This window comes from Pinus tabuliformis, chromosome 1_2, assembly GCF_031772625.1.
Source record: "Pinus tabuliformis cultivar Carrire ecotype Pingquan chromosome 1_2, CPIR1, whole genome shotgun sequence".
Classification (NCBI taxonomy): Eukaryota; Viridiplantae; Streptophyta; class Pinopsida; order Pinales; family Pinaceae; genus Pinus; species Pinus tabuliformis.
The window spans coordinates 1,349,386,896-1,349,405,859 of record NC_142298.1 but is presented as its reverse complement, the minus strand read 5'-3'; the positions used below and the strand labels follow the sequence as shown (position 1 = coordinate 1,349,405,859).

At 38.2% G+C, this 18,964-nt stretch overlaps 1 protein-coding gene across 2 annotated transcripts in view; it reads right to left on the bottom strand.

Moving 5' to 3' along the window:
• The window catches only part of LOC149211228 (uncharacterized), a 149,124-nt gene extending 138,783 nt beyond the window's left edge, over positions 1-10,341 (bottom strand). For both annotated transcript variants that reach the window (XM_089396972.1, XM_089396973.1), the window contains exons 1-6: positions 9,411-10,341; positions 9,089-9,189; positions 8,827-8,952; positions 8,437-8,732; positions 8,137-8,297; positions 7,027-8,045 (exon numbers count right to left, since the gene is read on the bottom strand). In XM_089396972.1, coding sequence (XP_089253098.1) covers positions 7,027-8,045; positions 8,137-8,297; positions 8,437-8,732; positions 8,827-8,952; positions 9,089-9,189; positions 9,411-9,855 — 2,148 coding nt within the window. In that variant the 5' untranslated portion in view covers positions 9,856-10,341. The remainder of the gene's footprint in view (positions 1-7,026; positions 8,046-8,136; positions 8,298-8,436; positions 8,733-8,826; positions 8,953-9,088; positions 9,190-9,410) is intronic.
• Positions 10,342-18,964: the final 8,623 nt, after the last annotated feature.

The following is an 18,964-nucleotide window of genomic DNA, read 5'->3' as shown; positions in this document are numbered from 1 at the left end:
CTTTTGTTACAGATTCTTAGCCCCTCTTCCCTATCCTTCATTTCTGATGGGCGCTTTCGTTGGAGAATGGCATGTACTCTTTTTTAGAAATTCCTTCTACTTTGGTTTGAAGTGGTATTGTTGTAAAAACGTCCCCATTTTTCTTCTATTTTATCTATAATTTTGTCCAATATTTTATGGGCATTTTCTAGGGAAGGTCCCATATCCTTACATATAAAAGCAAGAAAACACTTTTTCAATCATGCCCTTCCAATTATTAAGTTAACCTTAAAAAAAATTTGGCCCATTTTAGCTTCAAACAAATTTGTTCCAAAGATTTCAATAAAACTTGGTATGTTGACTCAAGTATCTATATCCCAAACTCAAAAAATGCTCTGAAATTCATGTCCATGCTTAGAGCCAAACTCAACCTCCAGGATGATATGGAACTCATACTACTTACTCCAACAACCATGCATAAATGATATATATATACACTTCTTTGATGCCCAACATGGCTCATCATGAAGGTCAAAATCTGCTCAAGAAGCCACACGACTTGGCCAATGAGAAAGGTAATTCATCTTCCAATGACTGCAAAATTTAGGAATTAGTCTCTGCCATGTACATTCGTTATGTTGGTTACAATTTCTATTACAACTCTGCTCCAGGTAAGGTGAAATCTAATACATTGTAGATGACACATAACTCTTGGCCTTTGATAACATATTAGACTCCTGAGATACATGCCCAGTTCCTTTAAAAGGTCAATCAGTTACAGTACAAAAGACACGACCCATGGAACAATTTTTCTGGAAATTTATGCAGTGATTCAATGTCTTATATTCCAGCAATTTTCTCTATTTATATTCTCTGTTGACATAAACAAACAGTCTCCTCATAACAAAAATAATACAACCCAATAATACATTGATTTTCCGAGATTGACCTAGCTATATGTGGGCCTTCTGCAATAATTTGGTACTTGAGCTCACTGCTGGTATTCATCCTTGGAACTATTGATGCCCACAAAATAATGTGTCCCTCTCCTTTTATAACTCGGCTCTTTGACACCCTTGCTAGACACAAATAATTCGTCTCTCTCAAATATGTTGAAGAACGTGTAACTAGGTTCCGTCTTCATGACATTGTAATTATGATTTTTTTTGTAAAATTAATTTATTATTCCTTGTTGCATCATGACATTGTAATTATGATTTTTTTTGTAAAATTAATTTATTATTCCTTGTTGCATGGGTTTCATGAGCAAGAGGCTCCCATTGAGAGCCTTAGGATGTCAAAGAGTCAATGTCATGTGTAATGAAAAGTCTAAACAACCCTCCAAGACAAGCACGAGAAGAAGTCTCCAAGCTAAACGATGAAGAAGACACTCACGTTGACCTCAAAGCATATATAAATGTGGTGTCGAATCAATAAAAGAGACACATTGGTTCATATTGACACGTCGGCCAAATATGGGAGACATAACCACTATAAATAGGCGTTAAGGTTCAAAATTATAGTCAATGATTTTTGGACAACTTCGAAACTTCGATCAAGTACAGTGGCTCAGAATCTCGGTCAAGTATAATCACAGTGGTTCAGAATCTCGGTGAGTATAGTGGCTCTATATTTCTTGGATGGTCATCATGATTCCAATCTCGGTGTAGGGAAGATCTCGGTGTAGAGAAAAGCACTATCACAGTCTTGGTGAACTTATCTCCTAGCAGTCTTTGCATATATATATATATGATGAGAAAGACCTCAGGGACCCTCACTGTCTCAACATACATTCTAGGTGTAATCTCAGTCTTACTATATCGGCATAAGGAGGATCACAATGATCTCGCAGTTGCAGTCACAGTCTCGACATACTTGTCATGAAATACACTCTCGGCATGCTCACAATAATCACATAAACACAGTCAAGATCTCAATGAAGACAAGGTCAGTATAGAGACCTAGTTGACATGATGATGATCTCAGTAAGAGTGCAATAATGATCTAAGTGAAGATGGAGATATGGTACAACATGTCAGTGAAGGTGCAAGAATAATGTCCAAGGTGAAGTAACAGTGTTGATGATGATCTCAGTAGTAAGAAGAGGATTGATGTCTTGGTCTTGGAGTGGCCTAGTAGGTCAAGGGTCACGGTCTTGGTATTTGTCAATTGGAATCTCTATAAGAAGAATTTTGTGTGGGTTTTCCTCTCCAAGAGGGAGAGGTTTTGGCCCTGGAAGGATGCCAACATCTTGTGTTCCCATCTCTTTGTTTTGGTACCTATTTAATGAACTAACGAAGATACACTCTAATAATAATAAGTGAAGATTGGAATAAGAAGAAAAATTGAAAAACACCTCACAAATAGTTATCATGCCTAGAAAAATCTCATTAACTATAATTGTGCTAAATTCTTCAACTAGCTCTCGGATAAATTGACCATGGTCAATACAAAAATTCAGCTTTAACTATCTTTGACCCTTAACTCCACTGTTGTCACACCTAGAATTCGACCTCCTTAATTGTGTGACATGGTTCCTAGTGAAGGAATAGAAGTCGACTAGCCTTTGAAGGAAAAATAATGACAGAATTCTGGTCCCTTATAATTTTGGCCCTTGTGACTCTGCTAAAAGACAATAGAATTAACCTTAGAATCAATGTTGCATGTGAGAATAATGTAGAAATAGTTAGTTATGAATGAAGTTGAACATAATTAGTTATAAGCAGTTGAACAGAGTTAGTTATGAGTGGTTAGGAATTCCTATATAAGCATGATGTAATTGAGTAAAGAAATGAATAAAATTGTGTCAGTTTTATGTTTTAAGTTGGTATCAGAGCTCAGGGTTTGAGCTGGGGTGAGAGCGCAGGAGGTGAGAAAGGCGAGTGGTGTCTGCGCCTCTCTGGTGTCTGCGCCTCTCTTCTTTTCGTGGGCAGTAAGACTCTGCCATTAGAGTGTGCGTGAAGAGACCTGTGTGCGAGCAGCTGTTGTGGTGGAGGACATCAAGATCAGTTCCGGAGGCGTTGAGCAGTTAGACGCTGTGTTGTTGGAACCTGTTGGAGGACGTCGAGACTGGTACCCGTGTTATGTGCGTGGTACGTGTTGTGTTAACGGAACACTGTGTGAGCCTTGTCTCATTTTTTTCTGGTTTTCTGTTTTTAAGTCCATGTGTGTGGAGTGCGACCGTTGAGTAGCCCGAGACAGTGAGGAGTGCTGTCGCGGCTGTCGAGAACGGGCACCGTTGTGCGTGCTTGTGTGCTGCCAGAACTCTGGTATTTTGTTCTTTGTTCTTGCAAGAACACTCAACCGATTTCTTTTGTGCTTTGGTTCGATCCGTGGCAACCTATAGTTCGACTGAAGGCGCGGAGTAGACGGAGTATTGGGTAGTTTTCTGATTTTGATATTGTTCATACCCTTGAGGATTTTCCCCGTTCTGATATTCTGCATACCCTTGCGCGTTTTCTTGGTTCTGGTACTGGTCATATCCACGAGGATTTTCCTGGGACTGGTATTGCGCATACCCTTGTGGGGTTTCTTGGCTCTGGTATTGTTCATACCCGTGAGCCGCTTCCTGATACTGAGCGTAGGGTTGGGCCGTTTCCTGGTAGTACGCTTGGGCTGGTTCGTCAGATGGATAGTGTTCGACCCGGTGCAGCAAACTTTGCTGGTGTTTTTTGCAAGTTTCTGTTCACCGTTTATATTACCGTGGTCATATTCTTTTTCAGTCGGCCCGGTTTTCTTTGCAGAGAGAGGCTGTAGAAAAGGCGTTTTGTTTGAAGTGTGATAAAGCTAATTGATATGTCTATTATTTTAGACTTTTTTGACGATGATCCTTTTAATGATCATTTTTTCATGAACCCATTTGGGATTAGCAGTGTTTTTGAGTCCATTGACAAAGAGTTTCATGTTATTGAAGATCATGTCCCTGAAGAAATCACTCATGTTGTTGAGGATCACGCTGTTGAAGAAATCACTGAGATTAAAACTTGCCCGGTTGTTAGAAGTTTTATTGGATCTACTTTCAAGATGACTCCTACATTGGAGGATACTACCATGGATGTTCTTCGAAGGCCGCTCATGTTCAAAGATGACTGCATGACTTAGACCAGCAGGTCATCCTTAAGAATATATAGTTTGTTATATAGTTGGAATTAAGGGGGAGTGGTAGAAAGGTATTAATCCCAACTACCCTCTGTTAATGCAGTAGTTAGAGCAATCTAGAGAATACAGCAGATGTTGAAAGTACAAGTTCTAGAAGTCAGTTAGGTATGGTAGAAAATCTATTTCTCCATTAAGGGAGGATGTGAGAATAATGTAGAAATAGTTAGTTATGAATGAAGTTGAACAGAATTAGTTATAAGCAGTTGAACAGAGTTAGTTATGAGTGGTTAGGAATTCCTATATAAGCATGATGTAATTGAGTAAAGAAATGAATAAAATTTGTGTGAGTTTATGTTTTAAGTTTGCATGCTCAAATTAATTCAACTCTCTCCAAGATATATAGTTGTCCTCTTGATTCTGGAAAATCCCTTGGAACTTTGGCAAATGCGCTTCCCAAATAGACGTTGCACGACTGTCGGGCCCACTCTATATGAACAATCTTGGACCGCTGACGTCATGACTGATTCCTGGTCTTCATCAGGGGCCCCTGCACCCAACGGTACTTTGCTTAGCACTAGCGGGTTCAACGACGGAACATCCTTTTGTGCTCTGTGCTAATTCTGCTTTCAATTGGTATGAAGGTGGGTCTAATCAACTTAAGGAGAATCGATAGTATGCTCCGCAATCAGACCGCTATTGTTATAATCTTTGGTCCTCTCGGTCTCCGTCTTTTCTGTCATAAGTGTAAGTTTGACAATGTTGTATATTTGACTTATGCCAAGCGCTGCCGCAGTAAAGGAGCCTGATTCTGTTGTTTTTGTTCGATCTCTAACACTCCCTTTGCTGTGTATAGCTCAACATAGAGCTCCTGTTGTGTGTGGGCAATTATGGATGGGCGGGCTCGGTTTGGAATTGTGGATTATCCACGTGACCAATATATCGTTGCCCCCGCATGCCAGAGAGCTGAGGCGACGGTAACCCTGGACAGTTAATGGTGTAAAAGAGTGTCACAGTTGTGGCCTACAACTTTTAAACAATTACGAGTGGCCACATATATGAAATATGAATTGTGGCTTATCCACGTGATCAATATATCGTTGACCCCAAGCCACAGAGCTGAGGCAACGGTAACCCTGGACAGTTAATGGTGTAAACGAGTGTCCCAGTTGTGGCCTACAACTTTTAAACAATTACGAGTGGCCACATATATGAAATATGATCTCCCTTTGAGATGAATGATATATCTCAATCTCTTGGACTGAAAATAAGCTTGATTTATGTTAGGGGCAATAGATCTCAGCCCTTGATAAATAGATCGGTCCCATAAGGTTGCAAAAATCTTCGATGTTAAGCTATCGGATAGATATGGCAATCTTTTGGCAAATATCAACTAGGGTGGATGTGAATAAGCGACCGATATTGATAGATTACTAGCTAGGGTGATTATGGGAGATAACTTAAAAATTAGTTTTTAAATTATTTTCCAATAAACTTTCAGGTTGGCATGAAAACCAATAAATTTTTAGGTTGGTATGAAAACCAACTCTGGTACAACTGCGAGACTTTTAACAAGAAAATAATCGAATATTTTAGTGTATTTTAGTGTTGTAAATGAGATATTGACAATCCAAATATATAACACAAGACACCTAAAAGAAATGCAACTTTTATTTATAATATTAACTAAAAAAGATAGTACATGCTCATACAAAATATTGGGGCCCTGCAATGGCATGGGCGATTGATTAACAAAAGAGAAAATAAAATCGTGGATCCTGAATGGATTCAGTGGACAAATCACAGCCATGGTTTCGTCCCTGGGATCAAATTAGAACTCGCCAAATTCTCAAGAAAAATAATAACATAGATAAACTCAGATGATCTAAAGGCCTAGCTCCTATCCCCTTTTATAGGTTTAATGGACTCTATAGAAATCATATTTTACTATTTTTCCCTGAGAAACGAGGCAATTACCATGGATGGATACCATGGGTAAATACCACCGTAAATACCATGGTCAGATTTCGTCCACTTTGACCATATATAAAAAAGGAATATTACACATGGTGTAACTTATCTAATAAAATAAAAGTAATTAATAGATTATTATTAAAACAAAAATGTATGCCCCTAATTTTTGTTTATCTATTTAATTTAGAAATAGTTGAGTATTTGTTGTTATTTTAGCTAATTTGAAAGAAATGTTTTTATTTCCCTCAACCTAGGTTCAATTCCTTGAGAGAGACATGATTATGGAAATTGTTGTTGAAATGCATCTTTTTTTTTGAAGAATCTTTGGCGAAAATCACATAGAAAAACTTATGTCGACGCATTTTGAAACATCCAGTGTGGTTCATCGTCATGACAAGTTGAATGAGCAAATCACATTTAAATGTGATCTGCTCATTAAGAAAGATCTCATGTGAAATGAGTTCTCGTTTTTAGGCATATAATATTGATGATTCATTTTTAGGCATATAATATTGATGATTCAGAGTATTGTAATAAAACCTATTTATAAACTAAAAATCTCTATAGCTAAGTGTGTAAATGGTTTAAAGTTTATTATAAGTTTATGCATACCTCTCTGTATTAACCATTTAATTTATATAATTACACTAATTTTTTTTAGTAAACTATAAAAATTCACAAAAACAATTTATATAATTACACTAATTTTTTTTTAGTAAACTATAAAAATTCACAAAAACATTATATATTTAAAAATTTTCAGAAAAACATTATATATTTAAATATTAAATATTCTTATCACTCTATCCATGCTAATATTAACACGGATGACAATTATCTAGGTACAAAGCGGAAACGCAACTGAAAAAGAAATATGTATTTTATACTTTCATTTTTCTATATAAAAGATGGCGTTTTTTAAAAAATAAATAAATAAAATGGTGTATGATTACCTTTTGAGGTTCATATATTTAGTACCTTTTGATCCTCCTTTTGCAGTTCACTGGTGGTGGTGAATCTGAATCTCATTCCCTTGGCCTTTCTTCGACCGATCTTCAAAATGACCTCATGTACAGTTACAGCCCCATTTGCGCCTTTGGTCACAAGTGCTCTACGTTCTAACTTGTCGAGGGCGGAATTTCCAAGAATATCAGCTACCGTGTCCCAGTCCCATCCTTCAAAAGATGAACAAATATCGAGGAATGGCTCCTGGCACTGCTGGGGAAGCTTGTCGTAAACGAAGAAGTAAGATTCTAATTTTTCGCCAAATTCTTCACCCTCCATTTTTTCTAGATCTTCAATCACTTGCCGAAATTCAAGCGTGTCCTTTGCACAGGATAGCTCATGTGCTACTAAGGTTAAGAGTAACGGAATTCCACCACATTTCTGTATTATGTGGTCGATATTAGAATCTGAATTTCCTTCCATGTCATTGGTCATTCCGTTTGCCAATCGACCTTGTGCGGCGTCGTGCAATTGCTTGTCTAATAAACTCTTTGAGGCTGCAGACGAAATGCCCGTCATACGATACTCTCTGGGAGGAGTTTCCATTGGGCATGCTTTACGCACATTTCTGTCACGTGCAGTAATAAGCAGCCTGACCTTCTTTGCTTTATCCAACTTCAGTGGCAAAAGCTGTCGAAGGTTATCTTTATCCAAAACGTTATCAATGTAGATGAGAGCCGGTACCTCTTCTAACTTTCTGCTCAGCAATCTCCGTCCTTCCTCATGCTTTCTAAATTCTGGGATATTTTTGGTTCCCATCAAATCTTTTAATATGTCTTTTTGCAACTCTACTATCTTGGTAAGATCCATATTCTCGCAGAGTTCGACCATGGAATATCGGCATCCATCCAAGTCAACTCGTGAGAAAACAGCATCTGCAAGGGTAGTCTTGCCCATGCCTCCAAACCCGTACAAGATAACCCCGATAGCCTTTTTGGGACTGCCCCATTCAATCAAACCCATTACTTCTCTAAATGCGTCCTCCATTCCGACTGTAATTTCAACAATTTTATAATGTCATTAATATAAAATTAATGCCTATAAATTTCAAAACTAGATTAATTAATTTCATATCATATTCACCAGCATGTTCAGGATATCCTCTCGACAACCGGGGCTGATTGTTACGCTCGACGGCATTTAAAAGACGAATGCCCATATGGGCATTAATGTTCTGGTACATCGAGGTTATCTGTCGCTCCGTTTTGCGGAGATTTCCTTCGTTTATTGAGGCTGACCACCACCTGCAATCAAGGACTAAAATTTCGTAAAACCGCTAGTATATGGGTATTAAACATGTACCACGTGTGCAAATGAAAGAGACGAAGAAATCTGATCTACTATATCGACATGTCATTACAGAACTAAAGGTTGATTACGCACTTGCAAAAACCGTCCGACTCGATTTGCTTTACCAGAGTTATGGCTTCTTGGACAACCAATTCTGTTGCGCGGTTGATTAAAGTCTGCACTTCGATTTGGCTGTCTTTAAGTTGCTTAACAAGTTGGGCTAAAAAATATATTTCCTTTAAAAGACGCAGGCACTCTTCATTGTTTTCAGAAATTTGTTCAACCGTCTCCAACACGTATGCAACGGCAAGAAGACCAGCAGTAGCAACGTTTGCATTCCCTATTTTCTCTATTAAACTTAGAACAGGTCCAGATTGAAAACATTCTTTCTGAACACCATAAAAATTGATAAGAACTTAGTTTTTGTAAAATAATTCTCAAACTTTGCAGCTTATGAAACTTTTAATGAAAATTATTACCCACCAAGGCAGAAGCCCACTCTATCAGTTTTGACAGAATTTCTCCTAATTGCTTGAGGCCTCCTGAATTATTAAGCCAAGTAAAGCAGGAGCGATAAGTCTGTTCTGGTTCTTGACATAACGATTTTCCCTATAAAAGCAAACCAAAATGAGATATATTTATTGGGTTGGGCAGAGATCACGACGATAAATAAGAATGCCTTCCAATGATATAGTTTAGATTTATATTAAGATGGATGTCAAAACTTATACTATTGATCGATAACCTTAGCTATCCGATCGAAACGAGATAGAATCTCAATAAAACCATCCAAATCTCTTGCGTTCGAACGTTGCGTTATGTAGTCGATAATCTTATCCTCAGTTTCTGCACGATCACCACCAACATTATTAGAATCGCTCATTATTGATATTCTACAGAAAGACATAAATTTAAAGTAATAATTTGAAGAAGAGGTATCATCTTCTTCAAATGGCCATGATGAAAAGCACGGAAAGTGTATGCAACAGGTTTTTATTTGCCATTGCTCTCGTTCCCTCTCCTATTATTGGGTATTCTATTATTAAATGCCGTAAATAAGTCCCCACCCTCTGATGCAGAAACTGGGTGATTTTCTGAAGGCAAACCCCCACTCTCTGATGTAGATGGCCGTTGAGAAACCAGGTGATCCTCAGAGGCCAAGTCTCCACCCTCTGACGTAGTTGGCCGTTGAGAAACTGGGAGGTCTTCAGAGGGCAAGTCCCCACACTCTGATGTAGATGGCTGTTGAGAAACCCGCTGGTCTTCAGAGGCTGAGTCTCCACCCTCTGATGTAGATGGCCGTTGAGAAACTGGGAGGTCTTCAGAAGGCAAGTCCCCACCCGCTGATGTAGATGGTCGTTGAGAAACTGGTTGATTTTCAGAAGGCAAGTCTTCACACAGTGGAGAATCATCTGGTGGCGAAAAACACGGGAAGAGGATACAAAAGATTTTATCCGCCATGGCTCTTCTGGCCTCTTTCCTATCTATTCTACTATTATCTTCAGAAGACATCACGCCACCCTATATGGAGCTGGGCGAGGAGAAACTGGGTGATTTTCAGAAGGCAAGTCCCCACCTGTTCCTGGATCTGGCCAGAGAGAAACTGGCTGATCTCCAAAAGCAATTTACCCACCCTCTGTGGCAATGACCTAGAAAAAATGGGTGATTTTCAGAAGACAAGTCACCACCCTCTGATAGACCTAGCGGGAGAGAAACTGAGTGTTCTTCAGAAGGCAACTAAGCCACCCTCTGATGAGCTGGACGGGCAGAAACTGAGTAATTTTGGGAACGCGATCCCCACCCTATGATTCAACTTGTGGGAGGGAAACTGGCTGATATTCAGAGGGCAACTCCCCACTCTATGTGGAGCTGGCGGCGAAGAAACTGGTGGGAGGTAAACTGGGTGGCTGTGCAGAGAGCAACTCGCCACTCCATGTGGAATTGGCGGGCAAGAAACTAGGGGATTCCTGTTGATCAAAACACTCTAATCTGATGAGAAATGAATGATTCAAATTATTTATGGATGATTTGTTTGTTGAAATATAATTTCAACTGCATTTGTTCTGCGCCCAAAAGCGCTGCACCAAAACCTCTGACACATTTCGGACCGCTTCTGCTGTGAAGGCGGTTTCCGGACAATCGACTCCGATGCAGTAAGATGCCTCCACGCTTCCCCTCTGACACATTTCGGACCGCTTCTGCTGTGAAGGCGTTTCCGGACGGAGTTGTCTATAATGCGACTTTTTGAGATTCCGGTGACGGAATCCGGCGGAAGAAATTGAGCTGAAATCATGATTTGTTGCAGTTAAAATGGTTTTTTAACTGCATATTCGGATTCAGCACCCTGAAAAACCCCTGGGACAGTTTCATTGTGCAGAAATTAGTTATCAAACTTGGATTTCCATAAATCACTGCCGGATTTTCACCGGAAAAAATCGCCGGAAAGGCTTTCAAAAAGTCGCGTTAAAGACTACGGCTTTCCGGACAATCGACTCGGATGCAGTAAGATGCCTCCACGCGTCCTGTACCTTCTGCAAAACCACCGCTCCATCGGGACATAACGATCAGCATGGAAGGGGCTTCCGAAATCTAACTCAACCGTCCGATTCACCTCAACGTTCTCCGCCGTCCATCAATCCAACCTGCATACGAACTGCAACATGACATTACGTGGAGTAAACGCTTTTGTTTGACTAGCATTTCAGAAAATATTTAATGAAAGTTAATGCTAATCGTAGAAAGTTGGTAAATATTTATGTTTTTTTACGGCATGTATTATTATATTTTTTTTTGTTAACCTATATGAAATGTCTACGATATGTTTTCGTTGGGGTTGACTTTCGTGAAGAACTTTGGTTTTGCACAGCAGTGCAATGGGTAAATGAAAAGAATGAAGACGAAGGCCATTTGTATAATGCAATGGCGAATATCGTATAGCAGATTGTAGAAGAAGCACGAGAGTTTTTTTTAGGATGACTTTGTATTTTGTGTGATAACGCACAGCAGTGCGAAACATAAAGACCAGGGTTGAAATGTAAGTTTTGTTGGTTGCTCAAACAAAGGGAAGAGCGAATGGTGAATTGTATGGTGCGAGTAAAACAATTTTTTTTTACAGTAAATGTAATGTAAGAAATTCTTACAACATGTGTAAGAATTGGTTTTACAGCAGTATATTTAAAATGTTTTCACAGCGGTAAATGTAAAAGAGATTTTTACACACAGCAGTGTAAAATCTCAAGAGGAGATAGAGTAATTTTTGTTGTTGAATTTTTTTTTTGTAAATCTCTCTGAGTGAAAGAAGAAGAAATATGTATTAGGCATTTTATTTTTAATGAATACAAATCCTTTTATGGTGATGTAATACTCTGTTTTTAGAATTTTTTTAAGCTTCCCTGTGTTAAAGATCCTGGAATGATAGGTGGAACATCGACTTCTATAGGTGAAATGTCCGGGCCACACATCTCAAAACTTTTTACCTAATTTACTTAAAAATCGCAAACAACAATGATCGTAATTTCCAATTTGACGTTTTTATTTTCAATTTTAACCGTATTTAACTGAGAGGAAATTTCTGAAAGGTAAAAAGTGACGTGTAAAATTTTGTCGATAAGGATCTAAATTGACTACCATAAATTTTAATAAGCAATTTAAATTCTAGATTTAGATAAAGATTAATTTAGACAATTTGTTGCCTCACTTATTTCTTGTCATTAAAAATGCATTTATTTCTTGTCACAATTTTTAGTAAGTCCGGGAAATAGTATTTTTAGAAACACGAAAAAAAGAATACAAACAAATTAAATAGCAGCGTTCTTTATTAAATACCATTATAATAATTTCATTAAAAAAAATTATATTTTATGAAGTTTTTAAAAAATTCTATGTTATAGTTAAATTAATATGTTATTGTGATTATAAGATTTTTTTTTTTTTAAATTAAATAAAATCTTACAGCACACTCATAAATCTAGATAAAGGTAAAAACAAGCAGGAAGGACAAACGATCATCATCAAATTTCTAATTGATAAATTATATTTTATAAAGTTTTTAAAAAATTCTATGTTATAGTTAAATTAATATGTTATTGTGATTATAAGAATTTTTTTAAATATAATTAAATAAAATCTTACATCACACTCATAAATCTAGATAAAGGTAAAAACAAGCAGGAAGGACAAATGATCATCATCAAAGTTCTAATTGATAGATAACATGTATATATGAAATTTCAACCTCAACGCTGATCCTAATTAACGATGCTATCCAACCCGTAATTAAATGCTCACTCGCTAGATCGTTATTGATAGCCATCCACTAGCAGACTCAACCATTTAAAAAATTAAATGCTCACAGGCCTTTTAAATGCTCACTGGCCAGATCGTTATTGATAGCCATTGACTAACAGACTCACCACCGTTGAAAAAAGCCTCACTACTGAGAAGTGAAGGGACGAAATTCTGAGGACCGTTCGATCCAGTGGGCCAATGTGAGTCGTTGATAGATGTATCAGATCTCGAGAGTGAGGTGAGACAAAGATAGATGGAGTGCCTCCAAGCAGCCACCCAATCCAGATATGCCAAGGCACTAAATTCGCCTGCGCTCCTTGAACGAGTTCCAAGGCTATGGCCTGCGAATTTTAATGCAAAGCCAACATCGTACCATAGTTTTAAATATATATAAAAACATAACCAATGTAAATTCAAATGCCTTGTGCCTCTTAAATCCACCCTCTTTCATTAACCAATAATTCATAGCATGTAAAGTCATACATTGCATATGGCTAAAGTTTCATAATGACAATTATTATGGTTGTTAAAAGTGCATGCTTAATAATTTAATCTATGTTTATATTTCGTTAAATCCATTTATGTATTATGTTGTGATTTAGTATGTAAATTATATATACATATATATATATATATTAAAATTTGATAGGTAGATGTGTTACATATGGTATCAGAGCGCTCAGGTTCCAAAACTGAGGCCTCTAGAATAAGGAATAACAAAATTGTGTTGTGCACGTAGGAGACAACAATTAAATAATCAACATGAGGCAAGCTGGAAATCTACCACATGGTTCCATATTTGGAACAGGGCCAACTTCATTTCAGGAGGGTAATCCTAAGATTTGGGTGCAGTTGGGCGATGATACGCAACATCCCAATGCAGACCTCCGAACAACTATCTAAGAACTAAAAGGGGAAATGGCCCGACTCCAGGCAGACAATGAGAGATTGATGTAGGAACAAGAAAAGGTCCTAAAAATTCTATCAGATAGATAGAATCATCGGCCACTAAGCCCTAGTCTAGAGCACGGCCACACAACTGGGGAACAAGAGTTCTGAACTAAAAATATGGAAACAGAAGGAGGAGAAGAAAACCAAGAAGAAGAATCAGGAAACGTTTTTTATCACAAGACGCAGAAGAAACAGAAGATTAAACTCCAAGGGGAGTTTTGCAAAATCAAATCTCCTCTCTTCGATGGGGAGCAAGAAGAGGTGATAGAAGCCTAGTTAATTAATATGAACAAATATTTCCAGCTATACGAATATGATTACAATTTGAAGGCCTGTTTGGCGATTTTCCAGCTTCAAGGGAAAGCTACATTGTGGTGGGAGGAATCAAAAACAGTTCATGGGGTCAATGAAAAAACATAACTTGCGAGAAATTCCATAAATTCTTTAAGGATAAATATTTGTCTGAGAGGTTTTATGATGAAAAAGCAAAAGATTTTCATGATCTCTGTTTGGGCCAAATGACCATGGATAAATTTATAACAAAATTTACATCATTATTGCGATATCGCAAGGAAAAAGCTAAGGTACAACGATTTGTCAGCAGTCTTCTGATGTTCATGAAAGAACGAATGGAATTTGACAATCCAAAAACCATGGATGAAGTCATTTAAAAAGCACGAATTTGTTATCAACAAAATAAACCAAAAGGAGATACGAGTAAAATATGGCTACACAAGAAGAGAAATAAATTTATTCCCAGCCATAAGGGAAACAAGAGCACCAACAACAAGGGAGTATATAAAGGTCAAAGTAATTGGAATGGGAATAAGCCCAGATTTAAGGTACCAAGCGAAGCTAGGACAAATGAACCAACTGGCAGAAATGAAACAGAATTAATTAATAGACCACATGTACAGTGTTGGGGATGCGGAGACCTACATTATGTCCAAAATTGCGCTCAGTGCAGAGGAGCAGATCAGATCTCGCAAATTCAAGAGGCATCCACTTATGAGAGAAGTGGCAAGAAGCATCCCTAAGATCAACGTAACTCTTGAAGATCATAAGACGGAGTTTCAGCCAACTATGGTTGAATTTGAAGGTACTATTTTTTACCAGACCTGCCCTATTTTAATAGATCCTCGAGCTACTTTAAGCTACATTAGTCCTAGGTTAATGGAACAATGTAAATTACAAGCTGTTAAATTTAAAAACCCATGGTTGGTACGACTAGCCACATGAGAAAAAAGAAGAGTTATGTCTAAAGTAAACAACTGCCCATTGAAATTAAATGGTCAACCTATCATAGTTGATTTAAATGTGCTACCCCTAGGATCATACGATATTCTAATAGGTATGGACAGGTTAGAAAATCAATGGTCCTTAATAAATTGTAAAACAAAAGCTATCAGCTACTGAGATGAAGTGGGAGAGAGACAAGAAATACAAGGTGTTCAGAAACCTCTGCAATTAAGGCCAATAACAGCGTCCCAATTAGTCAAATGTATCGGAAAAGGTTGTCAAGTTTATGCCATACAAGTAGGGTACGCTGACTCTAAAGATAAGTCTGTATCACTAGAGAACATAACCATGATACAAAGTTTTCTAGATGTGTTTCCTAAAGAAATATCAGGACTACCCCCTAAAAGAGACAGATTTTACTATTGAGTTGATTCTGGGAGCTATTCCAGTTTCCCGAGCACCATACCGAATGAGTATACCCGAACTAACAGAATTAAATATGCAACTCTAGGAGTTGCTTGATAAGAAGTATATCTGTCCCAATGTGTCTCCCTAGGGAGCTCCAGTTTTATTTGTTAAAAAGGACAGAACCCTGCGAATGTGCATGGAGTACTACCAGCTGAACAAGCTGACCATTAAAAACAAATACCCCCTTCCTCGGATAGATGAGCTCTTTGACCAAGTGAAAGGTGCAACCATGTTCTCAAAGATTGATCTCTGCTCTAAGTATCATCAGATCAGAATAAAAGAAGAAGATATTGCAAACACTGCTTTCAGGACGTGCTACGGACATTATGAGTTTGTGGTTTTACCTTTTGGACTAACTAACACCCCAACAACGTTCATGTGTCTCATGAACAACATATTTCATCAGTTCCTAGATAAATTTGTATTAATCTTTATTGATGACATACTGATCTATTCTCAGAACGTGGAAGAACATAAGGAACATTTTCGTGTTGTTCTACAAGTCCTATGAGAACACCAACTATATGCCAAGTACAGTAAATGTGATTTCTTTAAGGAGAAAATCCAATACTTGGGACACGTCATCACTAAGGACGGAATTTCCGTAGATCCGGAAAAGATAAGAACCATTATAGAATGGCCAATACCAAAGGATGTAGCCGACATAAGATCATTTATGGGCTTAGCAGGTTACTCTCGGAAATTTGTGGAGGGTTTCTCCCATGTAGCCTATCTTGTCACCTCTCTACAAAATAAAGGCAAAGTGTTCCAATGGACCCCCGATTGTCAAAGTAGCTTTGTCTAGCTTAAGCATCTTCATACCACAGCACCTATTCTGAGAATTGTTGATCCCAACAAAGAATATGTGGTTTGTACCGATACCAGTAAGGAAGGAGTGGGTGGCGTATTAATGCAAGAGGGGAGAGTGGTTGCTTACGAATCCAGGAAGCTTAAAGAGTATGAGAAAAAGTACTCAACCTACGACTTGGAGTTAACTGCGATCATTCATGCTTTAAAAATGTGGCGGCATTACCTATTAGGTAAGAAATTCTTGTTAATGTGTTATATACCTAGGGGGGATAATATGGGGTACCAAGGGAGGTACCCAAGGTAATAATGTAATAATAGGTTGGGCCATAGTAATAAATAGGGTGGTTAACCCATGTCATGTAAGGGACCACAAGTAGTTAATAATAATGTAATGGGCCCATGGTATTAGTTGATGGTATGAGGAAACCATGGTAATGATGCATGGTATTGTATGTATGAGGCCTATATAGAGGCTAGAGACTCCACATGGAGAGATATGAAGAGAAGTATTATTGTATGAACATGCATATGGCTTGTGGAGTGTTCTCCTTCCTTAAGGAGTGAATGTATGGTGTTGCCCTACCATAAGGGTTTTGAGATTAATAAAGAAGCTTTTCTATCTATTTCTCTCTTATTGTTTCTGGGTTTATTTCCATTATCATAATATCTTGGTTTAGATCTACAACAATTGGTATCAGAGCACTTTCTTGGGCAAACCGTGGAATTTTTTTTTTTTTTTTTTGCAGGGATTTTTTGGGTGGCGAATTTGCAGATCAGATCTGTACGTTTTGGTGCCAGATCTACAAAATCTAATTACAGATCTGTATTCCTTGTGAAAAAATACCCAAATTCAAAAAAAAAATCAGTTGAATCGGAGTTCGGATGAAGGAGATATCGCTGATCTCAAAATCAGTGGGGTTGCAAACAATTTCCAGGGCAGCGAGTTTTGCGGCGCAGATCTAGAATTCCTGGTGCAAGATCTGCAAGATCTAATTGTAGATCTGAAATCTTTGTGAAAAAACACATGATTTCAAAAATAAAATTAGTCGAATCGGAGTCCGGATGAGGGAGATATCGCTGATTTAAAATCAGCTCTTTTTGCAGAAATTTTGGGTGACGCCGGGAGAGTAGCAGCGCAGATCTGAAATTCTAGCGTCTGAATCAAGATTTCTATCACATGGGTAGATGCAGAATGGTTGTTATATTTCTAAAAACAGGTTATAATAGGGATTCTGAGCAATATTGACGGATCTGTGACCATTTCAATTTTTCGCCAATATTTTTGTGATGGCGGGCCTAGATTGCTTTAAACAGGAAGACTCTTTTTTGGGTCGTCTCACTAAGCTCCGACACACTGGTACAGTGTTGGAATATATTACCGCTTTTGAAGCCTTAGCCTTCCGCACTAAGGGTCTCACAGATACATTCTTCAAGGAATGTTTTATCAGGGGTCTTAAAGAAACCATCAAAGCTCAAGTTCTACTTCACCACCCTCCCACGTGGAAGGAGGCTTGCCAGGTAGCTCGTCAGGTCACATTGCCTAGCAAAGATTTTATTTCTACAAAAAAGAAGGAAACCATGGAACCTAAAGGGTTATTTCCTACTAGTATATCCTTATTGCAGATTCATGGATTGATTCAGAAAGAGAAGATCATTGTTTCTATCAATCCTAGTTGTAAACATAATTTTATCAGTGTTAATTTGGCAAAAAAATTGCAAGTCCCAGCAAAACAAATTGAACATACACAGGTTGATGATAAGGATGTTCAAATTTATAAGGATTTGAAGCTTTCTTTGGATAAATATGTGTTGCATGGTGATATTTATGCTTCAGATACGAATAACATGGATGTTGTTTTGGGATACCCTTGGATGGAATTAGTGGGTACTACCAATATTAATGTGCAGAAGAAATTCCTGAAGCTCTGGTATAAAAAGAAGAAAATTACATTACAGGATATTTCCATTAATAAGCAGGTAGAGTCCAAGGAGGCTGAAGCAGAAGATGTTCAAGGGACTGACACATCAGATGATGAGCCTTTGATGATCGACAATCAAACACAAACAGAAGCTGCAGAAGAAAAGGCTACAGGTGATGATACATCAGAGGAGGGCTCAGTGGTTGAAGTCATATTGAAAAAGAAGACACCACAACAGGCACCACAACAGGGTGAAGTCAAGCAAAAGCCATCGTGGGTTAAAACTTCAACATATCAGCACCCACATCACCCCGCAAGACAACCATCAAGATGGAAACCAAGTAGTCCCATGAAGGATAGCGAGGAGAGAAGATCCACCTACTACACACAGAAGAGTTGCCACGGTCAACTTCCATCTCAAGCGAGCGAGGCACCAGCGAGATCGAGGGTTCACCTTTCTCTTGGATGGCTAGATGCACGTGCATGGTACTAGTGGACTACTCTTTTGAGTAGATCTTATTATTTATGTTCTTCCCATGTTTCGGGGACGAAACATGCTTAGGGGGGTGGAATGTTATATACCTAGGGGGGATAATATGGGGTACCAAGGGAGGTACCCAAGGTAATAATGTAATAATGGGATGGGCCATAGTAATAAATAAGGTGGTTAACCCATGTCATGTAAGGGACCACAAGTAGTTAATAATAATGTAATGGGCCCATGGTATTAGTTGATGGTATGAGGAAACCATGGTAATGATGCATGGTATTGTATGTATGAGGCCTATATAGAGGCTAGAGACTCCACATGGAAAGATATGAAGAGAAGTATTATTGTATGAACAGGCATATGGCTTGTGGAGTGCTCTCCTTCCTTAAGGAGTGAATGTATGGTGTTGCCCTACCTTAAGGGTTTGATTAATAAAGAAGCATTTCTATCTATTTTG